Here is a 20,951-nt window from a genome sequence, read left to right on the forward strand (position 1 = left end):
CCACCCCATGAGGGTGAGGCATCAGTAACAGTTTGTTTCGCTGCAGGTCTTTCTGTACAGGCTGGCACTGTCTCTCTCAGTCAGCAGCAGCACAATGACAGTGATCTCCCACTTCTCACCATGGCTGATAGCAGAACTGACTGAGTCCTCATTATCACTGCTGGCCAGGCCAGAAGCAGAGTAGCCAGTCACTGTGGCCTGCCTGTCTACCGTGTCGCTTGGCAGCACAACCAGCTTTGTGTCCTTGTGTGGGTTGAGGGAGGGGGGGGTTGTGTGTGTGTTTGTGTGTGTGTGTGTACATTGTTGTCTCTATCCAAGCCTCCATCCATGCGTGCTGGGAAAAGTAGTATTTGAGTCGTGTGAATGTGTTGTCTGTTTATCTGTGTTTCTGCTCTCCCTGGCCAATCTCACCAGTCACCTCAATTGTGGCCTTTTTATAAAAAAGCTTTTGGGGCCTTGTGTCGATGCCACCTCATGTGTCCCGAATCATCGGTCGGGAATCGGGATAGCCTCTGACATCCTTGCCTTTAACCCACACAGTGCCGCCCACGCCATGCCATGCTGCAAGGCATCATGGGTCACCACCGCCAGCATCCCGGCGTGTTGCTTCATCAGCAGTCCGCCCAGCAGCGACCCAGGCTCAGAGCTCAGAGCTGACATGGCTCAGATCCGATTATGATGCTAATACAGGCCTGAACAAGAAGCCTCTATGTCCCCACTGAGACTGACTCACAGCCAAACAGCCACAATGGGTGGGCTCAGACCATTGGCTCGGACCAGAGCAGCACTGTACAGAACTGGACTGACAGGAACTGAACTGAGATACAATATCAGCCCTGATTCTCCCTCAACAACAAAAACAGACCACATAACCAAGTCTGGGAAACAAGAGTGGCACTGTGTATGAGTCCCCTATGTTTTTGGAAATGATCTCTCAAGTAATTCCCTGCTTGGTTATGAGAAACCAACAAGTCTTTAGTAATAACAGGGATGTTTTTACTGCATGTGAAGATTGATGTTAGTCAACGTAAAATTGGTGACACTCTATATATAATGTTATGGTAAGGGAAGGCAACATAGGTCTTGGGAGTCTTGTATGTAGAGCTTATCATTGCCAGTGGATTATCTGATACATTAACATTCCACTTGTGGTAAACAGGCCCAGTCATAGATAAGCACGAGTCTGTAAGTACTCACACTCTACCCCCACACACAGTACACACATTGCTGTGTTCTCCAGTTGTGTGTTTTTCTATCTAACGGAACACTGCAGCAGTGTTAACACTTCCTACATTATTCGTACATAGTATCTGTTGGGTGTTTTTGACTCTGACCTCACTCTCCTCCTTTAACATTCTCCGATTCGCTTTCTCTTCCGAAGACATGGAGAAAAATAATAACGCTTTCATTTCCTCTTTTATAATACACCAAGCTGACTTTGGGACGTTCATTTTCAATTTTTCCCTTCCTTTTTATTATTTTTGTGACATAATTTCCCGGCATCTGCTCTTTTACTCTGTGCCGTCTTCTTTCCAACAGTTACTCAGCCTTTGTCTCGTTGCTGTTGTCGTGGCAGACCATAAGCGGCCCGCTATCGCTCTGATCATAGTGTCAGATGGGGAAAATGTGTGTCTTTCTGTTTCGGTCTGGGAATCGGAGAGCTGGGGTGGAATGGTGCCTTACTATTTTAACGTGACCTGTGTTCCTCAACTCTCTCTCTCACACTGGCACATAATATCATCATGGACACAGCATTGCAAACACGCTGAGATCACTAGTACAAAGTCGTGTACCAAATCCATCACTTTCTATCACACACAGAGCGATTCTTGTTATCCTTGAACAAATCTACTCTGAAACAAAAGGTGCACATCTCACACACGTGCTTATGGGTTTAGAAAGGAGAGGGCGCCTGTACCACGTCAGATTGAAATGTGTTCCGTTTTAAGGTTGCATCCCAACATTACACTTCATACACATCCACGTGAAGACTGAAATAGAACGAAACTGTTTGACATAGAAACACTGGATTCTCATCAGGTTTTCATTACGAAACATATTAATAACGTTCCACCCGCGAGGCCAAAGAGGGCGCTTTCGGTCACTGACTTAGGAAAGGGCTACCCCAGGCCACGTAAGAGGTCTGCTCGATGATCCTGGCAGACAGTTCAGCCGTGTGAAACCAAAACGCCTCCATGTGTTCTTGCTCCTACTCTGTCTGAAGAGACCGATTCCCTCCCTCTGTAATTTTCGAAGACCTTGGGAGTGTTACGAAGGCATGACATGTCACCACCCCAACCATGAATACGTTGATTTGAGTTATGGTGATGGTTGGATCACTCAGTGTTGGATTGTGTTTTTATGTGTTTATCTTGTGGTATGTTATCACAAGCACTGCCGAGAGAATTCGATAATGCGGAAACTGTTGTAAATCTTAACCTTAATACACTCCTAACTATGTTTAAGATAATAGCAGTATTCCACATGGGATATATTTGGACTAGGGAAATCCAAGGCTGTGTAGTCTCAGTTAGGACCATATCTCAGAGCGGTCAGTAATAATCAGAGAGACTGGAGTTTGTTGAGCTGGGGTTCTTGTGGTTTTAGTAAGCAGCTGGCGCAAACCTCACAGCTTCCTGTCTTCCACTGATGGGGAAAAGAATACCACAATTACGGTTTGGCTGCTTCACGGCTTAGATTTAGACAGGTCTCCTATGGAGTGTTGTCTTAGTTGGAAAGCACTGCTTGGTGCCCCTCACACCTCAGTTGTAAAGTACTCTAGAAAGGCACGATAGAGGCCTACCACTTGTAAATTATGGACATTTCAGTGGGAATTACAAACATTTAGAAGCCTTTTTAAAACTCCAATACACTGCTTTGCAGGAAAAATTCTCAGCAACAAAAGAGTGATTCTGTATTTGTTTAGCTACTGTGGTTAACAATACCAGTGTTAAAGTAGCCCTAACGTGATGTTGTTACCCTGTTCTGGCACAGCTTTGTGTTGATTTACCCATCATCCACGTACTTCCCCCTTCTCTGGATGAACTCGTCCTCATTGGTCGAGGAGATGTAGCAATGACTCAGTGGTGGAAAAAGTTGCCAATTGTCATACTTGAGCAAAAGTAAAGATATCTTAATAGGAAATGACTCAAGCAAAAGTGAAAGTCACCCAGTAAAATACTACTTGAGCAAAAGTTTTTAAGTATTTGGTTTTAAAATATACTTAAGTATCAAAAGTAAATGTAACTGCTAAAATATACTTTATATACTATAAATCATTTCAAATTCCTTTCCTTTCAAGAATTAAGCAAACCAGACGGCACCATTTTCTTGTTTTTTAAATTTACGGATAGCCAGGGGCACACTCAAACGCTCGCGCAACACAAGTGAAGCATTTGCGTTTGGTGAGTAGGGATGACCAGGGATGTTCTCTTGATAAGTGCATGAATTTGACCATTTTAATGTCTTGCTAAGCATTCAACATGTAATGAATACTTTTGGGTGTCAGGGAAAATGTATGGAGTAAAAAGTACATCATTGTCTTTAGGGATGTAATGAAGTAAAAATTCAAGTTGTCAAAAAATATAAATAGTAAAGTAAAGTACAGACACCCCCAAAAAACTACTTAAATAGTACTTTAAAGTATTTTTACTTCCGTTTTTTTACCCCTCTGCTAGGACTAAACTGGGTCCTGTTCAGCAGGAAGTGGCTAACACTTTTGTGTGTGTATTTTTGTTGTTGTTATTTATTTTCCTGCCATACCTTGAAGCGAAGTTCCCACAAGGTAGGTCCACACTGGGCAGAGCATGTGTTTATATCTGTGGGAACGCACACACACAAACACACACACACCGTCTCGAGTCTCGACCTTGTTTCTCAACATACACACAGGTCACCCCCAAAAACACAATCACCTGTTCAAGCCTTGCTAGTGACCACACCGACTCTCATTGAGCACTGTCCTATATCTGTACTCTGTCCAGTACTGGACAATGTCCATATGTCCTCTCAGGTATATCTGTATAGCTCTGTATTGTAGTTTTTATTTTATTTTTACCTTTTAATAACTTATCTTTGGTGTCTTTGTACCGTTTTCTTTTTTTTCTGTGTAAGAACAGAGAATTGATATCTCAGTCACTCGATGTGTGTAAACTTCTGCTTTGCTTTATCCTCATACCGTTCACATGAATCCACATCTTGCTCGGCTTATGGAACTATGCAAGCAAAAGCATCTATAAGTTATCTCCATTTTCTTCTTTTCCCAAAACACTCACACTACCATTACCACATTTTCGCCTCTAAGGTACATTGATGTGTGTAAGACATTTCAGTCTCGGAATAGCTTTGACGCTTTCGGTTTTGTTTTCGAGATTGAAGCGTCTTCTACAGAAGAGGTGGGAGTGGCGTGTGTGTGTATCACAGAGGAACGTAGGTTAGCTGCTGTTTGCTTCCTATAGCGTCGACAGGATGTGAAAGGGGCTGAGAGGTTTTGTCATCAGTCGTGTTGCCATGGTGGTGTGTGCCTGTCCTTCCGCACACCTGCCTCTCTCTTACACGCATTCACAGGTCTTCTGTATAGGTGTGGTAGTGGAAGTGGTTGTGTCCTTCCCCATTAGCTGGCTGTGTGTGTACCTCTGGTTAATGTGTGGGTGGAGAAGTCTGGGCTAGACTGTGTCTCTGTCCTCCAAGATGTGTAGGAGGAGGAATGGGGAGATGAAACCTCTCCCACCTGTCTGTCCCTCTGTCTCTGTGTGTGTGGGGTGGGGGGGGGGGGGTGAAACTGGACGCTGTCCTTCTAATGCTCCTGCTAGGACTCTGAGATACAGAAGACTTTGGCCATGTCCCTTGACATGTTTTGTTGATGTTGGTGGTTTATCAATGACAGATGGCATGATAATCAACATGACAGATGACATGACATATTGCTTTTTAGTCTGTGGTGAATTACATTCCTCCCATTCAAGGGTTAAGTTGGGAGTATTTGTCGCCCCTACGGTTCTTTCCTGTTCACGTGTGTGTTTCTCACTCATCCCCAATGGCTGCTGCCGCTACTGCTACTCCCTCCACAGACCTGCACCTGTAATAGTGTGTGTGCGTTTATGCTTGTGCGTATGTGTGAGTAATCTCTCTGTATGTGTGTGTGTGTGTGTGTGTGTCATGAGGCCACCAAGTTCATTAAGTGTGTGTGTGTGTGTGTGTGTGTGTGTGTGTGTGTGTGTGTGTGTGTGTGTGTGTGTGTGTGTGTGTGTGTGTGTGTGTGTGTGTGTGTGTGTTTGTGTTTGTTGTCCTCCTCAGGCGCGGCAGCAGGCTCAGATGAGACACCAGATGGCTGCTGACAGTAAGAGTGAATACTCCAACTTCCTGACCAAGTTCAACCAGGAACAGAACGAGCATTACTACACTCTCATCCCCAATATATTCCAGGTAATTCATTACTACACTCTCATCCCCAATATATTCCAGGTAATTCATTACTTCACTCTCATCCCCAATATATCACACACACACACACACACACACACACACACACACACACACACACACACACACACACACACACACACACAGGTCCAGAGTAGCTCCGAGTGGAAGAAGAAAGTATTTCAATTCTCGTATGTCTCCCTGAGAGCCAATGGAAAAACGTGGAGCACCTCTAAAACCACAGTCCTTATCACTGGATAGAGAACAATAGAGAGACAGAGAGTACATTTTCAGACCTATGGAAGGTTCTTGAAACCACTGCGCTCATAACTTTTGGTGGGGCATTGACCCAACGTCTTCTGACCTATATGTCTTTATATATCAGTCTGTTTAGTCCTACCCCCTCAGTAGCGTAGTGTGGGACAACTTCAGGGCCACTGTGAGCAGGTGTTTGTAATAGCATTGTCATGCGTGCTGAACATGACGTGTTTGTGGGGGTGTGTAGAAACTCCAGGAGATGGAGGAGAGGCGGATCGAGAGGGTGGGTGTGTCCATGAAGACATACGCGGAGGTGGACCGCGAGGTGCTGCCTATCGTAGGGAAATGTCTAGACGGAATGACTAAGGCTGCCGAGTCCATTGAGCCTAAGACTGTGAGTACACACACACACACACACACACACACACAATTGTGAGTTTAGTACTGTACCAAGTCACAACCATGTGGGTGCTATGTGTTGTTGATGGTATTTGCTCCTCACCAGGCTCTTTGTATGACTAAATTCAAAAACACTGGAGGTATGTGCCTCGCCCATCTGCCTCAAATGCTCATCTGCTCGGTCGTAGTAGAGCCTGGGATTACAACTGGTGTGACTCTTTTCCCTGGTGCCCTGTCACTCACTCACTCAGCCACCTGACTCAACCAATCACCACTGAGCTAATTTAGACCCCGTCTCCTGACACTCCTAAAGTTAATGGTTTCAGAGAGCGAGCTGGGAAAACAGCAGGGAAGCAGGAGCAATAATGAGAGAAAGTGGGAAGCGAGAGCGAGTGAGAGAGTGAGAGAGTGAGTGAGTGAGTGAGTGAGTGAGTGAGTGATGTGAAGGAGAGAGAGAGAGATGTGAAGGAGAGAGAGAGATGTGAAGGAGAGAGAGAGATGTGAGTGAGTGATGTGAAGGAGAGAGAGAGAGATGTGAAGGAGAGAGAGAGATGTGAAGGAGGGAGAGAGAGAGATGTGAAGTAGAGAGAGAGAGATGTGAAGGAGAGAGAGAGACGTGAAGGAGAGAGAGAGAGATGTGAAGGAGAGAGAGAGAAAGATGTGGAGAGAGAGAGCGATAAGGTTCGCTTTGAGAGCGAAAATTCACAATTATACTTACAATTAAACAACTGTCTTTGCCAACCTCCTGTCTTCGCCAAGGGGCTCTCTCTCTCCTCTGCCGGATGGAGAATGTTGCTAAATTAAGTATCACACTACATCATGGCAGGAGGGAGCAGCTTTTCTGGATCTGGACAGTTTATTGTCTGCACACTCAAAGTTAACTAGCAGTTCCCTACAAAACTGGGAGAAGATGAACTGATGCACTTAACCAGATAACAAACACCCATGTTGTTATTTTATCTCAAGTCATTGATGCATGAGTCATTGATATTGGCCAAAACAATCAGATTTTTCAAGCATTCAATCCAGTGTGCTAAGATGGCGGACCATATCTTAGTGCAAGCAATAGAAAATCATCAGCTTTTGATGTGTTTGTGTGTGGGTTAGAGAAGGAAGGGGAGCTGACTAAGCTAAGGCCTGTGCTTTTGCCTGTTCCAGGAAACAAAATAGGGATAACAGAGGCTGATGACCTCTAACCTTTGACCTTATCAGTATAGATAGGATAGAGATCAAGACCTCACAGCCTGCTGATTAACGAGCTGCTTCCTGACTGTCAGTCCCTGACGTCTGGTGTTTTCACCATAGCTCCTGTGTGACAGTTCCAGGTCGTTCCCCTCTTCCTCAGTTCAGGCTGTGGAGCCTCCCCGACCTCCAGTCACCCCCTGCATCCATCTTGATTGAGCCGAAGTAATGAACTGATAACAACAACTGGAAATAGTACAATAACAAATCAAGTCTTCCTGGTCTAGGACATTTCTGTCCTATGCTATTTCTGGACTTGGTTGAGGAAAACACAATCTGGTTTTAGGAATAGAAATAGAGTGAACAGAATTGTTTCTTTTAGATCAGTGTTTCAATCCTGTCTATATCTTTTCTCCATCCAGTCATATTCAAATGTTTGCTTAGCCATAAGATCTGAATTCCCCCTACTATCTCTCTCCCCACTTGATCCCACCCCACCAGGACTCAAAGCAGGTGGTGGAGTCGTATAAGTCTGGGTTCGAGCCCCCGGGGGACGTAGAATTTGAGGACTATGGGCCAGGCCAGTCCATGAAGAGGACGGTCTCCGAAACCAGCCTGTCCAACTCACGAGGAGAGGCCAAGGAACGACCCAGCGGGGGCAAGAGCAAGGGCAAACTGTGGCCTTTCATTAAGAACAAGAACAAGGTAACACACACACACACACTCTCTCACACACCTACTCGAAGGTCAAGCCTAAATTTGGGGGGGAGTTTTTTTTGGCCTCACTTCATTCTCCCTGTACAAGAATAAAGGACAAGAATGTGCATTGTTTTTGGCCATACTGTCTTTAATAGGGCTTCGATAATTGTCAGAGACTTCAGGGGACATTGTTGTAGGTCTTGGTGTTACTGTGTAGTAAATAACAGTAAAATGTGACTTTAATGTTTCATTTGGGTTGTCATTATAGTTCTGTTGGGTTGTTATTTATTGTTCTGGTCATTTTGTGATTACAGTACGTTAGTAGTGTTGTCAGTGTTATTATTTGCCACCCTTTACCCCCCCCATACCCCTGCTGGTTACTCACTGGTCATCAACATCATCCTCACTGTCGTTGAGCCACCAACCAACTCTTAACTTTAACGTGTTAACATAACAACAACAACAACAACAACAACCAACTAATGCATCCTCAATAACTGAGTACCACCCCTCCTCCCCCTCCTCCCTTCCACTCCCTCTCTCTGGGCCGGACAGATTAACTCACTGTCCTGCACACTGTCCTGTAGCCTAATAACAGTCTCCTTCATTGACCCTCCTCTTACACCGGGGGGGGGGGGGGGGGTCTGTCTGGAATGGCCTCTTCTCCCACAGCACTGTATGGTTCTGTATGGCTAGGCTGTCTAACACGGGGCCATTTGGGATGAGGGTCTAAGGTTGGAAGTGGCACCATTCGTACCTAATGGTGTCACTTCGTGATAGAGCTAGGGTGTGTGTGAGCGTCTGTGGCGTGTGGGTGTGCATGTCACTCACTAGCGCCGACTCCCTGCGGTTTGAGCATGATGTGTGTTGTTTGTTTGGTGTTCGTCCTGTTATATTGTAAGTTTGTTATATTTATGAGACTCTAAAGCGTAAGGGACAACTAATGACAGGGTGTTTGTCCTTACCTTTTTTTGTAAGGCCATGCACGTACTGTACCCCGAGAGTGTTAAGGCGTCCAGATGCTTCCCATCCAAAACAGTTTGAGCGTATATTACGATAACATTTTGTGACGTTTTTTGTTTGTTTTTGGTCTTCGGCTGTTCGTGCACACAATATTTTTTCTTGAGGCAAGCCCAAGTTCGGAAGCCGAAGTCTACGCCCCTTTTCCGGTGATTGGTCAACAGTAGGGATTCTTCAATTAAGTCATTCAAGGAGAGACACCTCGTTTTCGTGCACATTTTTTCACTCGAGAAATACTGCACCAAACATCTGAGATGTAAAATTGCGCGACCAGGAGCTCCTCTGCAAAAACGTCAAAATTAATGACAGATTTCTTTCAGTTATCTTCGATTAATTCTGACTATTTTGAGAAAGTGTATACTGGCTACGGCATCCCAAGAGGGACAAACAGTCCTATTGTTTTTCAAGCCAAGGTCTTCGTCTTCGTTCAAACCAAAGCATCCTGACGCCTTTAAGGGAACAGAATGTCCTGGAAGGACACAGACACACACATACAGGGAATCAGAGAGGTGCGGGTGGCTGTCATAATCGACCTCTACGTCTTTGGCGCCCGGGGAACAGTGGGTTAACTGCCTTGCTGAGGGGGCAGAACAACCTATTTTTACGTTGTCAGCTCGCGGATTCGATCTAGGGACTTTCCAGTTACTGGCCCAACGCTCTAACAAGTAGGCTACCTGCACAGTGAAAACATGTGAGACTTGTATCAGAGCAGAGCTGATACGGAAGACACGTGTTAGATCCTAGCCCTTTGCTATCTATAGAATGTCTATGTCCAACTAGAACTCCTCTCTGAATTAAAAGAGCAGCAAACCATTTACTTGATTTATTTACGTTTCGTTAACTTTGGTTTTAAAAGATGGGTATCCAAAGCGCTTTCATGCATGTTCTCTCACTGAGTATCAAAGCAATCTGTCAGTACAAATGGCAGATCTCTCTCTAGCTCCCAAAGGGCTGATAGCTCATTAATTGAGCGTTAAGTGGTTTGGGATTGCAGGAGTTTGGTTTCTGTGATTGAAATTCAGCCACTGTCACATCTCGGAGGATATGGTGAATTTCTAGTCCAAGAGCTCGCATGTGATGACGTTTCCCCCCCCAAAAAACCACTTGCTACAAAATGGAAGCTTGCATGTGCTTCCTGTAAAGCTGTCTGTTTAAATGTGTGGCAGCTGCAGCACCTTGCAATAACAATCTATTAACACTTCTGACTCACTCTGTTTAGAAATGTTACGGCCGTCGCTTGACAAGTTGTTTTTACTTCACGTTTGTTTGTCTGACAAGATTATACCACATAACAGCTGGTTACTTATGACACTGGGTTTGTTTGTGTTTGATATCTCTTTTGGTTGTCTTTGTTCCCGTTGGGTTTTTCTGTTACCTGTTTTTAACATTATTTGGGCCTTTATTTATCTCGTTTTGTGTTCCTCCCTCCTTCCTTTTTTGTCCTCTTGTTTTGATTCTGCCCCTTTTCCTCCTCCTCCTCTTCTTCTTGTCCTCCGTCACGGCTCCCTCTCATACTGGTAGCTTATGTCCCTGTTAACGTCCCCGCACCAGCCCCCCCCTGCCCCCCCAGCCTCCAGCCCCCCCTCACCCTCTGCTGTTCCCAACGACCCCCAGTCTCCCAAGCAGAACAAGGAGCCCCTCTCCAATCGCTTCAATGAGTTCATGGCCTCCAAACCCAAAATGACTTGCCTCCGGAGCCTGAGGCGAGGGGTAAGTGTGTGTGTGTCGTGCTGTGAGTGTTTGTGGTTGTGTGTCTGTGAGAGTGTGGTGAGTGTGTGCGTGTGCGTGCGTGCATGTGTGTGTGCTCGCCTGTCTCTGAGCTCTGTGGCGTCGCTGTATGGGGGAGGTTATACTCCAGTTGGCATCAGGCCTAAATTCTTCAGGTATCTCTTAATAATCTGTAATTGGCTATCGATTAGATCTTCATGATTTCCCAGTGTGCCAGAGATAACATCTCAACCTTACAATGAAATTTGCTGGTCCAAATCTATTTAGGACAACTCTGTCTATCCTCCAGCCTCCTCCATACGGCGTTCTGCCTGTGTCTGTATCTGTGTTACGCTTCTCTAGCATGCTTCCATAGTTCTGCGCTAGCGGAATCACATATTCAGTCGTCTGTCTGTCTGTCTTTCCAGACATAAACTCATGAACTCTCCAACCTGTTTCCTCAGTCTCCACTTTGAACTCTAAAACTGCTTCACACACAATGACAGTGTCACCTACCACATTGTAGCTCTCCTTGGAGAGTCGCCATGATGATGCAATGAAAGAAAGCACAAGTAGTACATTTGCTAAGTGTAGTAATAGGGAGAGTATAAGCAACTGGAAGAAGTTTTGTTTTTTAGTCAAGAACTACTTCCTTCCTTCCGCCTATCTGGGTCAAACTGAAAATCAGTAACAGTATAACGTGTTAAGATTATGCATAAAGTCAAAAGTCACAGTACATTGATTAGGACGTTGCGCTGGCCGCTATTGGCTGATTGAGTCACTGAGTCTGTCGGGCCGGGCCTGGCCTGGCTTGCAAGCAGGGCTTTTTTAGACGGCCCTGGGGTTCGACACACCCTCTTTATCTGCAGGCACACACACACGCTGCAGCTATGTGGTGTCATGGCGAGTTTCTATTCCTAAATCAGCCAGAACCGTGATCCCTGTCCAGGTCACGCCCACGGGGCCGACAGAGCTCCCTCTTGAGGTCAAGAACGTGCTTAGCTGCTCACGTGTTCCTTCCGGCCTCAACTAATACAGTTTGTTTATGTTCGTATCTTTTGAAGGGCAACAGTTAGAATGCAGTAGAGCCATATATTTCTCATAGCCCGGCCCACAATCTATGATGTCTGTGAAAGCAAAGGAACAATAGTAGTAGTAGTGTAATTAAAACAATGTTCTCCTTTGATAAATTATTGAAGGTCAGGAGAAGGAGGAAGTAGGGCAAATCTAGCAGGAAGTGAACATTTCCCAAACAGGAAGTGGAGCAATGACCATCTTCTAAACTGGCAGGCCAGGGTAGTTCTATATCTGAAGCATTGTTTTCTGTTAATGTTGCAGATTCAAATGAGTTCATTCCTGTATGACCTTTCTGTAACATTTGAATGAAGTGAAGGGAAAGAAAGGAAAAAGGTCAGGTTTTTGTTTTGGTCGGGCAGGGCGATGTATTGAGCACGAGATTGCCTATGTTTTAAGATTAATAGTGCTAAATATGAATCTCTCAACATTCTCTTCACTCCTTTTCATTATCCATATGGATGAAGTATTTCTGTTGTTTTTGTATGTGTATATTAACGTTGTTAAGAATACTCGTAGACATCAGTTTTGTGTTAAACTTTATTTTCTTTTAGGAACTCATTTTAAAAGCAGTAGAGAAGTCAGTTCAAACATGAGCCGTCTGCTCTGCACAAGCTGGAACGGGCGGCCATATTGCCTGCCCTGCTTAAACAGCTGCTGCTGTGACTCAGCGTCATAGTAATCCACAAGGCCTCTTAAAGAAGCCCTCTATCACTGGTCACACGCATAGAGATCCTATTAAATGACTAGAGGTGCTATGTCAAACCCCTCAAATTTCCAGCATGGTATGAAAATGGCAGCCATACATGCGGTAAAGAGGTGAATCGTACTCGACCAAAACAATGGAAATGCCATGGTAATGCATGGGGGAAGATCCTGAATCTCCTCATTGCCCCACAGGAAAATGAACCTACAGTTAGGCTATTGTTTATATGTGTATTTCATACTATGTTGAAGTAAAAATTGGAGTAAATTGCTTGTATGGATGTCAACCCCAACACATGTTCATGCCATTGTCACCAATCAACTGTATTACAGTTAAAAAATACCACCACTGGTTTCTGTAGGGAAAGGGGGATACCTAGTCAGTCAACTGAATGCATTCACCCGAAATGTGTCTTCTGCATTTAACCCAACCCCTCTGAATCAGAGAGGTGCAGGGGGGGGGCTGCCTTAATCAACGTCAGCGCCCAAGGAGCAGTTGTTGTTGGGGGTTAACTGCCTTGCTCAAAGGGCAGATGGGCAAATTTTCCCACCTTACCGGCTCAGGGAATCGAACCAGCAACCTTTTGGTTACTGACCCAACATTTTTAACCTCCAGGCTACCTGCCGCTCAGGTATGCTAGCTATGCTACCAGCTTATACGAATGGGAGTTAGCATTTAACAGTCATGTCTTTCGAAGCCTGAAAAGGGACAGCTTCTATATGCTATGCAGCGAAAACTGCCCAAAATCTAAAAATCTATCTGGAGTCAGCACATTGTGGGCCTGTTACAATACATAAAATCCGGACGGATTTGACATATATCCACTTTGTTAGATCAGATTTGTTGAATGTGGGCCAATCCGGCGTCCTTCTTCTACCACCCATTGACCTCTTTATGGCATCCATTGTGGTCAGGGAGAAATCCAAACCAGTCTAATTGGAATGAATGGCACTAGAGGGATAGGTGATGCATTTCCTGCTTTTACTTATGAAGGACATTTAAAGTAAGGCATGTGATAAATCAGTAATTGTGTAATAGAATTATTGTCAACCTAAAATATTGTCATCAAATTAGAAATACAATTTACACAGGTTTCTAAAAATTGCCTGTATGAATAGCCTCTAAAATATATATGTAAATAGACCATAAATGTCCCAATGTTTGTTTTCTTGGAAAGCTTTGTCATATTATGATACAGTATTTGTTGCAATTACAACTTGTCTATGTCCTATCATCAAATGATTTCAGCCTGGGTATGGCTGTAGGTTGACTGCATTGTTTGTATGGAATGTTATATTGACAGGTAATTTGAAACTTTATTGAAATCATTCCACTTAAACTGGCTGGCTGGCTAGCTAACAAACATACTGGGCAGATAATCTTCAAATTCATTGTTTTACACATATCTCATCACAGCATTGGCTGACCAACTCCCTTACCAACATGGCTGACCTTTTGTACCGTCATAAGAAGATTCATGTCCGTTGTAGTATTCTAATTCCTAATTCTAACCAAGTTATTTGTCAATCGTAGTACAGCACTACACTGCACAGGTGCTATTAGTGAGTGAAAATATTAATATTATCATTTCAATAAACCTCAGTATTGACTGAGAAAAATATTAGTTATGAAATGTGATATCTTTGACAGGGCCAATGGCTTTGAGATAGCCAATGTCCGTTTTCTTTCCTTATGACAGGTTATATAACATGTGATATGAGTGTGTATTTTAATGTCATGCTAGTTGTGTCTGTAGGTTGGGTTCTGGGTTCAGTCTTTGGCCAACAGCTGCACAGCAGAGGTATGCTTTACCCAGCATCCCCCAGTGGGAGGGCTTGTCATTCCTCAGCCCTCTGGGGCCAGCCCTCTGATCCAACGCCAGATACACACACACACACACACACAGAGAGAGAGAGAGAGAGAGAGAGAGAGAGAGAGAGAGAGAGAGAGAGAGAGAGAGAGAGAGAGAGAGAGAGAGAGAGAGAGAGAGAGAGAGAGAGAGAGAGAGAGAGAGAGAGAGCAAGGATAAATAATGACAGCATCATCAGAGTGAGTCAGAGAGTGCTTCTGTGAGAAAACACAGAAAAAAAGAGAGATGGATGATGTGTGTGTGTGTGCGTGCGTGCGTGCATGCGGGGGAGAGTGAAAACCCATTAGCCTCATTAGTAGCCCTGTGCTAATTGATGAAGCTGTGTTGTTCTCTCTCATAACCATGGCAGCAGCCTCCTACTCGCCCTCTCTCGCTCTGTTATCACAAAGACTGGAGGACTCAGGGCATACCCACGTACGCTTTCGAGGCCAGACAATATGTTGTAAGTGTGTATGTTGGCCGATGCGTGCGTGCGTGCCTTAATTAGGAAATATGTGTGTGTGTCTCAGCCATGTGCAGCACAGACAGTAGTCTCATATCATGATGATGCATTGACAGTATATACACTATCGTTCAAAAGTTTGGGGTCACTTTGAAATGTCCTTGTTTTTGAAAGGACATAAAATAACATCAAATTGATCAGAAATACAGTGTGGACATTGTTAATGTTGTAAATGACTATTGCTGGAAACGGCAGATTTCGCATGGAATAGCCTTCATTTCTCAGAACAAGAATAGACTGATGAGTTTCAGAAGAAAGGTCTTTGTTTCTGGCCATTTTGAGTCTATAATCGAACCCACAAATGCTGATGCTCCAGATAGTCAACTAGTCTGAAGAAGGCCCGTTTTATTGCTTCTTTAATCAGCACAACAGTTTTCAGTGCTAACATAATTGCAAAAGGGTTTTCTAATGATCAATTAGCCATTTAAAATGATCAACTTGGATTAGCTAGCACAACGTGCCATTGGATCACAGGAGTGATGGTTGCTGATTATGGTCCTCTGTACGCCTATGTAGATATTCCATAAAAAATTTGTCCGTTTCCAGCTACAATAGTCATTTACAACATTAACAATGACTACACTGTATTTCTGATCAATTTGATGCTCATTTAATGGACAAAAAAAAGTGATTTTCTTTCAAACACAAGGACAATACATAGAAATAATAATTTATTTCCAGTCAGACACTGTTGCCATTTTAGATATTTTTGTTTCCTTCTAAATGAGGCTAGTGTCTGTGACTGCCTCACTGTATTTCACATGGCCCTTCTGCCCTGTCGTAAGACCACACTATCCAAATGATCAGAACCAGGGATGACCTCATTTCCTGTCCCACATCTCAGCTTGTGGCGCTTTCTGTTGCAACACCACCAACCCCAGTATTGCATTGGACTCCTGCTGCAGTGCACATTTTTGGTAGGGGTCAATTCTCAAAGTGTCACAAGCACGACCCTTAAACTAAGGAAGTGGGATTGGAGCGTGGTGAATGATGGGTCTCCCCACCATTTGCTCCTTCATCTTGTTTTCTGGGGTTCACAACATTGGGTTGTGGTGCTCATAACACTTTTTTTTGGTAGGGTTTAATCTACCCAGAATTCACCCCTCCAGCGCATCCTTCTATGTGCTGGCACCATGGCACCATAGCCTATCTGTATACCATGTACCTGTATCTACCCATCTGTCTGAGACGTCTGACACGTCACGTTTTGACCCTATACACTCAGCTACAACAGATACTGGGGAACAACAGACCTCTATTACACCAGCAAGTTCTTAACGGAAATACCACAGTGAGAACAATTGTCAATGTCGAGAGGGATAATTAGGCACGATGGGGAGGCTGATCGAAGGCCCATTCCAGGTGAATGACTTGATTACAGGACCAAAGGGAGTATGGCCTGGCCTCATCATGGCCCCCCCGAGTGCGGCCTTTGAGCTGTTAACTGGATCACAGGTCGTTCGCTGTAGCTGGAGCGACCCAGTGTGTGTCAAAAGTATCTCTTTCCTTTGTTTCCTACAAACTACCCCCTCATAGTAAGTCATTACAGGGATTAAAGCTGGAGCGACCCAGTGGGTGTTAAAAGTATCTCTCCTCTCTATAACCATGGAGCTCACAATAGGCTCTAACGATCTTTAATAGTGCAATCCCTGTATGTGCAATTAAACCGAAGCAACCTCTTACATTATGATTTTTCCAGTTCTCTTTTTCTTCTTCTATCATTTGCCTTAATTGTCCTTTAAATCAAACAAATATAATTAATAATTAATCTTTGATGAACCAAGTGGTTATGGTTGTAGTTCGACCTTATTGACCTCATTGATAAAGAAGGCTGCTACTAGTTCCTGATTACTTGTGCTCATGGGCATGTATCCTGCCTGCTATAGCTTTGAATCTATGAGCAACTTCTCCCTAGTCTGAGTGCCAGTCTGTTTGTGCTTTCTTGACAACTCAGACTGGCCCAAACAGACTGGCACTTCGGCTCACCTCTCCCATGAGTGAATGTCACTGTTTGAAATATATCGTCTCTATGTGAACATGCGAACTGTCATCATGCTTTACTGTGACACACGTAGCCACCTGTTAAATGCTGTCATTGTGTGTGTGTGTGTGTGTGGGGAGGGGGGGGGGGGGGGGGGGGGGTACAGGGAGAACAGAGAGGGGGGTGTTATCATCCATCCTCTGTCCTCCTGTTTTCCTGCAGTGGGTGTCTCGACTCACCTCTCTCTCTCTCTGTCTCTCCTTCTCTCACTTTGCTCGCTCTCATTCGCCGTCCTGTGCAGTCTAGACTTGTGAGTTGGCTTCCTTGTCATCACCTCAAGTCATTTTAAAACCCAACTCTTATTTTGTCATTCATCCCTGAAACCTGACGTTGAACTTCACCAGACGAGAGAAGAGTTAACTAGAGCCATACGTTATATCGGGAGATAGTCCTGAGAATGACCGGTTATTGTCTTGGAATAGCGTCTCGCTGAGGTATTGCAGACTTTGTTTTTTCCATTGTAATTAGAACAAACTGTGGGAGCGTCCAAACGAACCAGCATCTGCAAAGAGCCTCAGACCTGTTGCACCTCACGTATCTGATCTGCTGTTTATCACAAATGATGATGGGTCTATGCATTTGCTGTTCAGTTTGTGAAAGCTCTGGTTATCACCTTGGTCAAGACGAACATCTTCAAATCCAATGACCGCAGTAATCTACCATATACAAAGCATCCAAGACTTCTACCTTCCCCTTTCCAGGTTTTGAAACACCCAATTATTTTCCTCATATGGTGAAGTTTGGCTAAGGAACTGCTTTTTCTTCTCAATATCCATGTCAACAACTAACGACATGCTGTGCATGTGCATGCAGTACCAGGAGGAACCGAAATGGACAATTGCTATGTGTTATTCTGCTGTTGTCTGACTTTTATCTGTTCTCTTTCTCTCCTGCTCCTCCTGCCGTTTCTCTCGCCTCTCTTCTACCCATGAAGCTTTCTCTCAAGCTGGTAAGCATGACCGTAACACTGCATGACCGTAGTGGCGTGAACCGCATTCTGAGCGTCGTGTGCACGTCCACCTAGCACCACGACGTGGTTGAGAATTCTTGTGTGGCCGCTGTTTGTTGGCGTTTGGTTCCTGTCGTCCGTTGTCTTTCATTTATTTAGTCATTTTGTTGTGACATGAGGATGGATTTTGCCGATGCAGACCCGTGTTGTTGTCTCATAATTTTTGTTTTTGTGTGTATTATTATTGTTTGTTGTGTCTCTCCCCACTGTGCCTGTGTGCTCTGTGCAGATCACACTCAATTCCCACGTCCGGAATCTTATTGAGGTGATCAGAATTACAGTTAATGTTTTGTTTGTCAGTCAGACCTGGGTTTTCGAATACTATTTGAAATCGTTGAAGTCATTTTCTTTTCATTTCATCGCAACAGACAAGCTCGGTCAAGTATTTAAAAGGATTTCAAATAGTATTTGAACTTAGGTCCGTCTGTCTGTCTGCTAGTTCCATCCCCTTTGATTTGTCCTCATACTCGTTAGATGCAAAGATGGATGATTCCAATAGATGCATAATAATCATAGCTGATATCAAAGATATAGGGTAGATACTGTAAAATCAAAGATGTGATACATGCTGATTTTGATAAATAGTCATTAACAGTGTTCTTAGTATGCACTTTGCAAGCCTCTAAAGATGATGTTTTTCAGCCTTCGCTGCCAAGCTCAGAGTGGTTTTGATGTAGAAATTAATGGCCCAAAAAGAGCTAAACTAAAATGTCCAGACGATGCCGAGCCTTCCAGGAATACCAAGTATTTTCCACTGAAATGCAGAACAGATGGGAACAAATGAAATTGAGCTTTTTTTTTTGTCTCAGTCAGGTAGAAACTCAGAGATCCTATTACATTACTAGAGGGGCTATGTCATAAACCCTCAACGTTCCGGAATGGGGTGAAAATGGCATACATATTGGTCAGAGAGAAATAATCAAAACCAGTCTTATTGGAATGAATGGCAGTAGAGGCATAATCCTGGAAAATAAAAGTAAGGCATATATCAGTAATTGTGTACTAGAATTATTGTCAACCTAAAATATTGTCATATAATTATAAATACAGTTTAAACAGGTTTTATACCAATTGTATGTATGAAATATATGTAAACAGGCCATAAATATCTGAATTTTGGTTTTCAATATCAATACTTGTTGCATTTACAACTTGTCAAAGTCTTATCGTCAACTGATTTCAGCCAGTGTACTGTATTGACTGTGGGTTGACCACATTGTTTGAATGGAATGTTGGCATATTGGCTGTTTAATTTGGAAACATTTATGGAATCATTCCTCTCAAAGATCAATTCTGTAAATGCATTATTTTACACAATATCCTATTACAGCACTGGCAAACCATGGTTGACCAACTCCCTGACCAAAATGGCTAATTCCTAATTCTATGTAGAAACGAACCTCTTCCCCAGGCTCAATTGCTGCAGAGAGAGAGAGAGAGAGAGAGAGAGTTGGTGGTGGAGGAGATTAGGTAGAATCTTATTTCAAATTCCATCTTTTGCAGTCTTCAAGTCCTCTGCATCAGACTTCTACATTGGAGCCCTGTGGGAATTTTGATTTGATAAATCATAAACTACAGAATACACTGCCTCAAAATAATTGCTGTAAATCTCCTTAGTCAACCCCAATAACATAAGCCACGTGATGATCATTAGTTCATTACTTTGTGTGTAGTAGTAATTATTGAGTGGTCAACATTGACAAATGCATGTCAAACAAATCCTTTGGCAAGAGATTAGAAAGGATCGAGATCAGTTGACCAGTGGTTAAATGTAATCAAGTAGATATGCAAATGAGTGTGAAATGTATGTTGAACAGGTAAGTTTCTGGGTAAAGATACACAACATGACCAAAAGTATGTGGACACCTACTTGTCGAACACCTCATTCCAAAGTCAATGGAGTTGGTCCCCCCCCCCCCCCCTTTGCTTTGCTGCTATAACAGCCTCCACTCTTCTGGGAAGGCTTTCCACTAGATGTTGGAACGTTGCTGCGGGGACTTGCTTCTATTCAGCCACAAGAGCATTAGTGAGGTCGGGCACTTATGTTCGGCGATTAGGCATGGCTCGCAGTCGGTGTTCCAATTCATCCCAAAGGTGTTCGATGGGGTTGAGGTCAAGGCTCTGTGCAGGCCAGTCAAGTTCTTCCACACCGATCTTGACAAACCATTTCTATATGGAGCTTGCTTTGTGCACAGGGGCATTCCCCAAACTTTTGCCACAAAGTTGGAAGCACAGAATCATCTAGAATGTCATTGTATGCTGTAGCATTAAGATTTGCCTTCACTGGAACCAAGGGGCCTAGTCTGAACCATGAAAAACAGCCCCAGAGCATTATTCCTCCTCACCAAACTTTACACTTGGCACTATGCATTGGGGCAGGTAGCATTCTCCTGGCATACGCCAAACCCAGATCGTGAAGCGTGATTCATCACTCCAGAGAACGTGTTTCCACTGCTCCAGAGTCCAATGGCGGCTAGCTTTACCACTATAGCTGACGCTTGGCATTAGGTTTGTGTGCGGCTGCAACAGTTCTTGTGCTGACATTGCCTCCAGAGGCAGTTAGGAACTCAGGAATGAGTGTTGCAACCAAGGACAGACAATTTTATGGGTTACGCGCTTCAGCACTTGGCGGTCCCGTTCTGTGGGCTTGTGTGGCCTACCACTTCGCAGCTGAGCCGGTGTTGCTCCTTGACGTTTCCACTTCACAATAACAGAACTTACAGTTGACAGGGGCAGCTCTAGCAGGGCAGACATTTGATGAACTGACTTGTTGGAAAGGTGGCATCCGATGACGGTGCCACATTGACAGTCACTGAAGTCTTCAGTAAGGCCATTCTACTGCCAATGTTTGTCTATGGAGATTGCATGGCTGTGTGCTCGGTTTTATACACCTGTCAGCAACGGGTGTGGCTGCAATAACCGAATCCACTAATTTGAAGGGGTGTCCACATAATTTTGTATATATTGTGTTTCACCTGTATAGCACCTTGTCTCATGAAAGAATTATCGCCTGTGTGGAGTATTTTGTTTTTACATCAATCAACAGCAAGCAGGCTGTTCTTT

The 20,951-nt window shown here is 44.0% G+C and overlaps 1 protein-coding gene across 18 annotated transcripts in view; it reads left to right on the forward strand.

Annotated features, from left to right (window-relative positions):
* LOC139388747 (formin-binding protein 1-like) overlaps positions 1–20,951 on the forward strand; it is a 103,228-nt gene that overhangs the window by 73,388 nt on the left and 8,889 nt on the right. For 8 of the 18 annotated variants that reach the window (XM_071135640.1, XM_071135630.1, XM_071135631.1 and 5 more), the window contains exons 7-12: positions 5,296–5,424; positions 5,927–6,073; positions 7,762–7,965; positions 10,501–10,689; positions 17,814–17,828; positions 18,118–18,153. In XM_071135640.1, the coding sequence (XP_070991741.1) occupies positions 5,296–5,424; positions 5,927–6,073; positions 7,762–7,965; positions 10,501–10,689; positions 17,814–17,828; positions 18,118–18,153 (720 nt within the window). The remainder of the gene's footprint in view (positions 1–5,295; positions 5,425–5,926; positions 6,074–7,761; positions 7,966–10,500; positions 10,690–17,813; positions 17,829–18,117; positions 18,154–20,951) is intronic. The other 10 variants (XM_071135647.1, XM_071135648.1, XM_071135641.1 and 7 more) reach the window with 5 other exon arrangements.

The sequence above is a fragment of the Oncorhynchus clarkii genome, chromosome 29 (genome assembly GCF_045791955.1).
Source record: "Oncorhynchus clarkii lewisi isolate Uvic-CL-2024 chromosome 29, UVic_Ocla_1.0, whole genome shotgun sequence".
NCBI classification, from domain to species: domain Eukaryota; kingdom Metazoa; phylum Chordata; class Actinopteri; order Salmoniformes; family Salmonidae; genus Oncorhynchus; species Oncorhynchus clarkii.